The 9,605-nt window shown below is 43.9% G+C and overlaps 1 protein-coding gene across 1 annotated transcript in view; it reads right to left on the bottom strand.

The window, feature by feature from the left end:
- Positions 1-8,684, bottom strand: part of Disp3 (dispatched RND transporter family member 3) — a 26,891-nt gene extending 18,207 nt beyond the window's left edge. Inside the window, exons 1-3 of the mRNA XM_004639655.2 lie at positions 8,621-8,684; positions 7,444-8,521; positions 6,863-7,082 (exon numbers count right to left, since the gene is read on the bottom strand). Coding sequence (XP_004639712.1) covers positions 6,863-7,082; positions 7,444-8,518 — 1,295 coding nt within the window. The 5' untranslated portion in view covers positions 8,519-8,521; positions 8,621-8,684. The remainder of the gene's footprint in view (positions 1-6,862; positions 7,083-7,443; positions 8,522-8,620) is intronic.
- Between the last annotated feature and the right edge of the window lie 921 nt (positions 8,685-9,605).

Below are 9,605 nucleotides of genomic sequence, written 5' to 3'. Positions count from 1 at the left end.
ATATATTCTGCTCATAAAAAAAGAAAATTCTAGAGCACTAAATATCTAGATTAGAAAAGATGAGGATTGGGGATGTGGCTCAGCAGTAGAGCACTGCCACAGTGTGCTCAAGGCCCTGGGTTCAATCCCCAGCATCAGAAAAACTAGCTAGCTAGCTAACTAACAATCTAGAAGAAAAGCTTCCAATCAATGACTTGAGTTTCTATTTTGAAACAGCAGAACAAGAGAAAATTAAGTGCAAAATAGGCAGAAGAAAGAAAATACTAAGGATTAGAGAAAGAAAGGTTGGTGGAATAGAAAGAAACACAGCAGAATACATAAATAAAAATGTAGTGTTCTGAGAAGATAAATAAAAGAGATAAAGTTCCAGCCAAGGAGAATATGCTAAAAAGAGAAAAAAACAAAAACAAAAAAACAAAAAAAGAGAAAACACACATCAGTGATGAGATCACTAATTTCTACAAATATGGAAAAGATAATAGAATATTATGAATCTTTTACACCAATTTTTTTATTTTTTGTATTTTAGGGAAGGCTCTACAGGGTGTTCAGGGTCTCACTACTAGATTGCATGTGTAGTGATCCTCCTGTTTACAGCCTCCCAAGAGCTGTGATTACAGGCGGGCACCACCACACCAAGTCTCAATTTTTTTTTTAATATAAATGAAATGAACAATTCCATAAAGGACTTGAGTCATCAAAGCTTAGTTTATCCAACACTGTATTGGAGGTGCTAGCCACTGCAATCAGACAAGGAAAGAAATGAAGTTTCCAAATCAGAAAGTAAGAAGCAGTCAGGGCATGGTGGGGCACACCTGTAATCCTAGCACTGGGAAGGCTGAAAACAGGAGGACCACTATGAGTCTGAGCTGTGTAGTGAGACCCTGTACCAAATACATAAGTGAAGAAAAAAAAAAAAAAAAGAAAGTAAGAAGCAAATTGTCTTCATTAGCAGAAGACATGATTCTATGTAAAAAGCCCAAAGGAATATACAAAAGCAGAAACAAAACAAAACAAATAAAAAGCAATCCATTAAAACTACTAAGTAAATTAGCCAGGTTGTAGAACACCAAATAAATTACGTTTCTATATAGCAGGAATTAACGGTTTGAAGCTGAAATGAAAATCACTGTTTACAGTAACATAAAAATAGTAACTGCTTAGGGATAATCCTGAAAAAGATGTCAGATACACCTATGGGTCATTATTAAGATATTACTTCTCAATCTGATCTATGGATTATATATAATTGTCCTTAAGATCCCAGCAGACTTTTTTTTTAGTAGAACCCAGCTGATTATAAAATTTGTATGAAAATCCAAAGGACCTAAAATAACTAAAACAACTTGAAAAAAAAAGTTGGAGGACTAACATTGATTTTAAGAGCTTACATAAAGCTATACTAATCAAGGCCATGTTATTCTAGTCTGTAGATAGAAATAGATCAATAGAATAGAAAGTCCAGAAATAGACTTACACATAAATGACAAGGTACAGCTAATGTACAAAGGAAATTCAGGAGAAAGAGGGTAATATTTGCAACAAATGTTACTAGAACAATTACAATTTTCATACAACAATAATAAACCCCATGCATATCCTGCAGTATGTACAAAGATGAACCTGAAATGACAGTACTAACTGTAAAACCCAATTCAAAAGTGGGCAAAAACAGCCAGGCAAGGTGGTACACACCTGTAATTCCAGCAAAAAGGTATTAAAGGCTGAAGTAAGGATCATAAGTTTGAGTCTAGCCTGATAATTTTTGCAAGTTAGCAAGACCTTGTCTCAAAACAAAAAATACAAAAAAAAAAAAAAAAAAAAAAAAGGTGGGGGGGCTGGGCGTGTAGCTCATTGTGAAGGCCTTGAAGTTAATCTCCTGTACTACACATAAAAATAATTTTAAACTACGCAAAGACAGCTCACCAAAGAAGATACACAGATGTAAATAAGGATGTGAAAAGATGTTCAGCATCACTAGTAATCAGGAAAATGCAAGCTGAAGCCAGTGAGACACCGTCATACATCTAATAGAATACCTACAATGTTTTACACTGAACATGCCAGGTGTTTGAATGCATACATGGAATTGTCATACACTACTACTGGTGGAAATATGAACTGATACAACCAACTTGGAAAAGAGTTGGTAGTTTCTTAGAATGTTAAACATATGTCTACCATATCACTGGGTTATTTCATTTCTAGATCTTAAAGAGAAATGGGGGGCTGGTGAGATGGCTCAGTGGTCTAAAGCACCTACTTAGAACAAGCTTAGCACAGCACAGGGACCACGGTTCAATCCCCCAGCACCACATGCCAGCCCGCCCCGCCCCCTGGTGGGCTAAGCTGGCCACACACACACACATACACACAAATAAAATTAAAAAAAAAAAAAGCTAAAGAGAAATGGAAGTACATGTCCACACAAAGGCATGAATGTTCTTTGCAGGTTTATCTGTAATAGCTACACCTGGAAACAACCCAACTACCCATCAACAGGTGAGTAGATGAACAAAACATGGCATCACCATATAAGGACATACACTCAGAACTTTAAGAAGAATGAGAGTAAGTTGTTGGAACACACAACCACATCAAATTAGTTTGGTGGAATGAAAGAGGCCAATCAAAACAATATATGCTGTATCGCTCCAAGTACATACAACTGTAGAAAATGAAAGCCAATATATAATGAAAGATAAAAGAGTGGCAGCTTAGGGTGGGTGTGGGGAGGGAAGATGGACAAATTATAGGGTGACATAAGGAAATACTGGAGATGACAGATATGAGTGTGTGTGTGTGTGTGTGTGTGTGTGTGTGTGTGTTAATGCAGACTGAACCTGAGGCCTTGTATATGGTAGACAAGTGGTCCCCTTTTTAAGTTTTTAAAAATTTTGAGATAGAGTCTTGCTAAATTGCCTGACTGGGTTTGAACTTTCAATCTTCCTACTTCAGTCTCCCAGTTACAGCTGGGGTTCCAGGTGTGTGCCACTGCACCCAACTGGGTATATTTACTACCTTGATTGCATTGGCAATTTTGTGGTATACATGTGTCAAATCTAATCAAATTATAAAGCTAAGTATTTGCAGTTGGTTGTGTGTCGATTATACCTCAATAAAGTTGTTAAAAACATGAACAGGACACATAAAAGCCAAGTAGAAAAGATCTCTGGATTACCCACTTTGTTAAATTAAACAGCTTAATTGTTCTTTCATTCAAGTAGAAAATTGTGAGTTAAATCAATCATTATTCATTTACACATTAATTTGTGAAGCTTTATAGAGCGCTGTCCAGACTCCAAGTCCTGTCTTAGCTGTCAGCTATGAAAATACACAAGCCCAAATGTTTACTTTCAAGTAGAAAAGGACAGCTCATGGAAGGCCAGAATTATTGCCTGGAATCCTAGTTGTTCCTTCCTATCAATGGAGCATTGGGTCAGACCTCCTTCTAATACCAAAATCCATGGATGCTCCATGTTCTTGTATAAGATGGTAAATTGTCCTTATATGGTCACTTTAATACTGGAGGCGTCTGCTGCTTCTGAACATGGGCAAAAGGCTTTCAGTCTTGACTGCAAGTCAAATAAATTGGCAGAGCTTTAGGCAGAGACATGGAAACTAGTAGGACACATGGCTAGTTTTTTCCTCAACACTTTTTCTGAATGACTGGGTTGTAAGAGGCATATGGCTAAAAACACCTAACCACGAAGTCTCAGGAAAGAAGCAGAGTAGTGTTTTGCAAGTAGCTCTGAGAAATAAAAACAAAGTTTGTAAGGTGTCACAGGAAAGAACTCTGCAAAATACACCAGGCTTTCTGTTTCAAGTCTTGGAGAACCTACAACCAATGAGAGGTACACCAAGAACTATTTCCTGTAGTCACTGATTGGTGACTACACACAGCTACCAACCTAGAGAAGGGAAGGGTAAGGAAGGGCAAACTTTCTGTGGAGGAAAGACTATCACTTAGACCTCTTTATTTTTTATACACAATGTTCATCATGCAATAAAAACTACCAGGTTACTACACGCAGGACAACATGACCAAAAACCAAGCAAGACAACAGGCCACAAAAATAAATCTACAAGTTACCCATATGTTGAGGTTACAGGATAGGAAGTTTAAAGCAACTATAATTAGCATATTTAAGAACAGAAAAAAGACTTTGCACAAAAAAGATGAATATGAAAAACTTCACCAGTGATGGAAATCTGTAACAAAGAACCAATTGGAAATTTTAAGCAGAAAAACAGAATATCAAAAATAAAGACTCAACAGACATTAAATGATAGAGTAGAAAGGGCTGGTGAGATGGCTCAGTGGTCTAAAGCACTTACTTAGAACAAGCTTAGCAAAGCACAGGGACCGCGGTTCAATCCCCCAGCACCACATGCCAGCCAGCCCCGCCCCCTGGTGGGCTGAGCTGGCCACACACGTGCACACACACACACACACACATACACACACACACACATAAATAAATAAAAATGTAAAAAAAATGATAGAGTAGAAAGAACACAAGATTAGTGAACTGGAATACTTAAACCAAAGAACAGAAAGAAAAAAAAGTAGATAAAACCTAGAAACAAACATCGATAGATGAGTCCTAAAAAGTTACAGCAAACAAGGGAGAAGCACTAGTTGAAGTGATAACAGGAAGTTTCTAAAACTGATTATAATCATCAACATAGAGGTTCAAAAAGTTCTGTGACACAAACCAAACAAATACAAAGAAAACTATGCCAATACTTCTCAAACCAAAACTAGTGAACCAGAAGACAAAGAGAAATCTTAAACCAGAGGGAAAAAAAAATAATCACTTAAAAGCGCAACAAAAAGATTTACAGCTGACTTTTCAACAGAAATAATGGAAGTTAGAAGACACTGGGACAATGTCTTTAAAATATCAAAAGAAAATAACCGCCGATTTGTAGCTCAGTATCAGCAAAAACAAACTTCAAAAGTGGAAATAAAATAAAGTCGTTTCCTAGACAAATAAAACAAAATTTATCATCAACAAACATTCTTCAGACGCAAGGAAAATGATCCCAGAGGGAAATGTAAAATTGTAGAACGTGATGAAGAACAACTAAAAAGGTAAATATGTGAATAAATGCAAATGAACAGAGACTCCACAATAATGCAAGGTCCTGTGGGGTTCCCAGTGTACACAGAATTAGGATGCTTGGAACAAAAACAAACACGAGGCTAAAGAAGAATATTTGCAGAGAACATGTTTTAGAATTCCAGCATTATCTGGGCAATAATAATAATCTGTATTATTTATATTAAGTCAAGGTACATATTGCCATCTCTTGGGTCACCAATAATATGATAATAAAAAAGACTGTGTTAATCCAAAAGGCTGCATTAACATCAAATCCACAAGGGTCCTGCTGTCACTACTGTTACCAAGCTCTAGGAGGAGGGAAAGGGAAAGAATTTTTTTTTCCTCTTGTTCCTAAGGGCAGAGATTTTGCTTCAGCAGCTGAACATTTAAGGTAGAAATAATCACTGGCACCCGAAACCCTGAAGATCCTTCTGCCATCAGCCCATCTCGGCTGTCTTTCTCTGAGGCCCCTCTACTCACCCAACATCAGACAAATCCTCACTAAGAGGTGCCTGCTGCTGTACTGAGGCTATACCTACAGAAACAACCCCAGACCTCAACAAACTCACCTTCTATTATGACAGATAATTAAACCAGGCCTTTCTCCAACTTTAACTTGCAAACAAATCGCCTGGAGAGTCTGCAGTTCTGGGAAAAGGCTTGGGAGTCTGCACTTCTAACAATCCTGCAGATAATTCTGGCATTGCTGATTTAAGGACTGACCTTTGAATTACAACTAAAATACAGCATGACAAGTTCTGAAATGAAATTGGAGCACAGAGAAGTGACATTGCTCACAGAAATGGCCACAACTAAGAAAGGAGTAACTGGGATCTGACCTCAGAGACAGCTAACTCCAACATCTGTGTGTGCTTTCTAATCTCCCTTGGAGAGTGGGAAGGGGACTGTGAACACAGACAGGGTGAACATTTATTCCAGCCTCAGGGAAAAAGAGCCCAAATAGTTAAGCCTGAAATAGATAAGATACTACCTTAATAGATAAACAGCATTTGCGTGTCAAAAAAGCAGGGCAGGGTAAAGGCTCCTAATGCATCAATTGGCATAAAAACTTAAAGGTGAGGACTCTGGGTTAGAAAGCCTGCACGAGTCTGATTCGACCACCGAAGAGCTTGACATTTTTGGACAACTTAATCTTGTAGTACCTTCACGTCCATACAGAGACAATTATAATAACAACAATTTCATGTAGTTGGGGTGAGAATTAAATGATGGGATATGTAAAGGGCTATGAATAGTGTGAAGTCCAGAGTAAGTGCTCAGTAAACAGTTTGGATTCTGATAGTGGTTGTTCAATATCACCCATGAGCAATGAAAGGAATGAGGGTATTTCAGGCAGAACAGAAGGGTCTCTCCTCGGCAGGCCTGTCAGGGCTAGAGCTAGAACACACTGGAGTCATTACCCAGCCAGACTGTCCCAGAGGGGAGGACTTGACTGTATTCACAGATGCACCCTCCCAAAGCATTTACAGCCCTAAGCACCCTCACACCAGTTAGCTCATGTCTTCCTAATCACTGGGCAAAGTTTCATGGTCCCCATTTCACAAGCACTGACGCTGATGCCAAGGGAAATGGCTTGATGGCTCTACCTGGATCTGGCACTGGTTTGGGAAGAAAGACTTCCCAGGGGTACAGATGGAGATTATGAATGAGAGGTACCTGGAAACCAAAGACAGCTCTATCCTGGTACCCATGGGGGCAGGCACACTCTGGGGTGGGGCTACACTCCCTACCTAGTGGACTGCTTGGCCAGCATTGCCACGTAGGTGACCACAAAGCTCTGAAACTTAGCCCGTTGCTCTTCCCAGCGGTCATCCACCGAGTAGTAGTTGGGCAGAGGGGCTCCAAACAGGATCTCGCTGCGCAGGAGGGAGCTCTTCAGGTTGTCAGCGGAGAGGCCCTCGTCCACGTACCAGTAGAACTCAGGGTGTGTCATGGCCAGCTCTAGGGAGCCTGTAGGGGCAGGGTAGGGCCCAAAGAGCTCAGCGCCACTTTCCACCCTCTCATCCCTAACCAAGGCGCCCAGAAACTCCCCAGTGGGGCAGAGGGCTTCTTTAAAGAACCTACAGCTTTCCAGACAAGTGTCATCTCCTGCTACGTTTAAACTCTCATTCCAGTTTGAACCCCACCTGATTCCCAGTCTCTGAGCCCCTAAAATTCCACCTTCCGTGTCCCATTCCAGTCCTGCCTCCGCCTCCCAGCCCTTTCTCCCCTCCACCTCACAGTAGGGTCAGCTCTCGGCTCCAGCCCGGCAGGGTTCACCTTCCAGACTCTAAAAGCCCAGGCCCACTCAGACCCAGCTGGCTCTGCTCACCCCGGATGTCGGCCAGGTCTTGGCCCATGCCATCATAGTAGATCTTGCCGCCCCTCTCTGTGGGGAAGAAGTAGGTCATGAGCGAGCTGGGTGGGGAGCAGTAGGAGTAGGAGCCAAGTGGCAGGTCCTTGAGCACTTCGTGGGGCTTCCAGCAGAATTCCCGGAAGCCTGGGTGGTCCATGATCTTGCGCTCTATCTCGTGGATCGTGACCAGCCTCTCACTGGTGAAAATATTACGCTCCGCGTCGCCGCGTGCAAGGAAGATGAGCTCAATGCGCCAGTGTGCGTGCGTCTGGGTGTTGGCGCTCACATACGCCCTGGAATAGTCCCAGCGTGAGGCGCCCCGGCGGGCACGGCTCTGATTGGCTGCTGCAGCTGAGGGGGGCGGAGTGCTAGGCTGGTGCCGCCCATCGTGGGCCATAGGCGGATCCTGTGAAGCGTCACTCTGGTTGGCTGCTAAATCCTTCGGGGGCGGGGCCTCACGCCGAAGACGCCCACTCCGGTTGGCTGTTGGTTTTTGGCTAGCAGAGGTGTCCCAGGTGGCAGAGGGGACACCGCGAGGGGCTCTGGAGGCCTGGCGCGATCGGTTTCCGAGATGGAGCTGCTGCAGTTGTTCTGAAATGAGGCGCTGAAGCGTCTCAGAGGTGAAATCTGCCAAATCCCGCCTGTTGCGACCCCAGGATCCAAACTGGGACTTAAGCGCTAAAGCCAGAGCGTCAAAGCGCTGCGAGGCCTCGTGGTTGCGGATCTCGAAGGCGTTGTAAGAAATATCAATGTCCAGCGGTGGGTAGTAGAGGAACATAAAGGCCGACAGGGCCATGGGGATGCTGCAGCCCAGGAAGAGCACTAACCCCGCGCAGCACGGGTTGGTGAAGGCCCAGCCCAGGGTGCTCCAGAAACCGGAGGATGGGGGCCTGGGTGGAAGGGTCCAGCGCCGCCAGCAACACTGCCCGCCTGTCCTGGGCCGGGGCCCCGACCTCTGGGTCCCCCGATAGGGCTCCTCCGTGGCTTCCTCCTCCTCCTGCTCCTCCTCTAGCCACACGTCCTGCAGCAGGGGGTCATCTTCTGAGTCCATAGCCTACGGGAGAGGGAGAAGATCACAGCCTGGAGAAAGGGCAGGGAGGAGCCTGTGGCACCAGCCCTGGCGCCGACGCTGCCCACTCTTAGGAGCACTCACACAGTTCTGGGACTGCACCAAGCAGGCATTGAACGCCACTGAATTGGATCACGTGTGCACCACGCTGAAAGAAAAATCTTATTTGCCCATCACCTCTCCCACCGAGATACTGGCTTTCAAGGCCATAGAAGCAGAATTACAGCCCAACTGCAAACACAAAAATAGTTTCTTCCCATGTGAGGATATTTGAGAAGGCTTTGCCTACAGACAACATTCCAATTTTTGCAGCATTCTGACTTTAGAACTCAAGGCCACTGTCAAGTAGGAGTCCACGGTAACTACTTTTGTTTATCAAGCAGCTGTACATTACCTTCTGGAAGTAGGTATCACTGTAGAAGGAAAAGGATGTGGTATTTGGAGGGACAGACCTCAGCTTGGGTCCTGACAGTGTGGAGGTGGCCGTTTTCTCCTCATGCAATTGTAGGGTCAATGGTGGAAGTGCTTTACAGTTTCCAGTACATTAGGTACTGGCTTTCACAGAAGATTTCTATCCTCCCCTTTGGGCACTGTAATATGCTCATCCTTTGCCCAGGGGACTGTGCCAGGGAAAGGTGCCAGTCCTAGCTTGCCTCCAGCCCTCAGTGGCTCCCCGCCCTTTCTGGACACTGCAGCTGCAGCCCCTGTTGGGCTCAGATCACTTAATATGCAACTCCAGTAATGTCAAATCTTTAGGCATGGGCAGGGACCAGGCATCTGCCTCCCTGAGATTTGAGCACAAGTGGTGGGGGGCCTGGCAGGAGAGGGCAGGGTTGGGCAGCCGGAGGAGACCAGTGGGGTGGCCCAAAGGCAGGACACCTTCTGGCATCCCCAGCATGGCCTGTCCCCTTGTCCTGCCTGCCTTCTGTTTGGATGGAGAGAGGCTCATTATCCAGTTAGATGCCAGGCAGAGAAAGGAGGGAGCTAATTATGCCAGAGCTGGCTAATTAATGCTGCCTTTCCTATTAACATGCTCTGGGGTGCTCCATTTCAATTATACGGTCTATCC

The sequence above is a fragment of the Octodon degus genome, unplaced genomic scaffold (genome assembly GCF_000260255.1).
Source record: "Octodon degus isolate 3935 unplaced genomic scaffold, OctDeg1.0 scaffold00113, whole genome shotgun sequence".
In the NCBI taxonomy this organism is placed as follows: domain Eukaryota; kingdom Metazoa; phylum Chordata; class Mammalia; order Rodentia; family Octodontidae; genus Octodon; species Octodon degus.
This window is presented reverse-complemented; position numbering and strand designations above follow the sequence as displayed.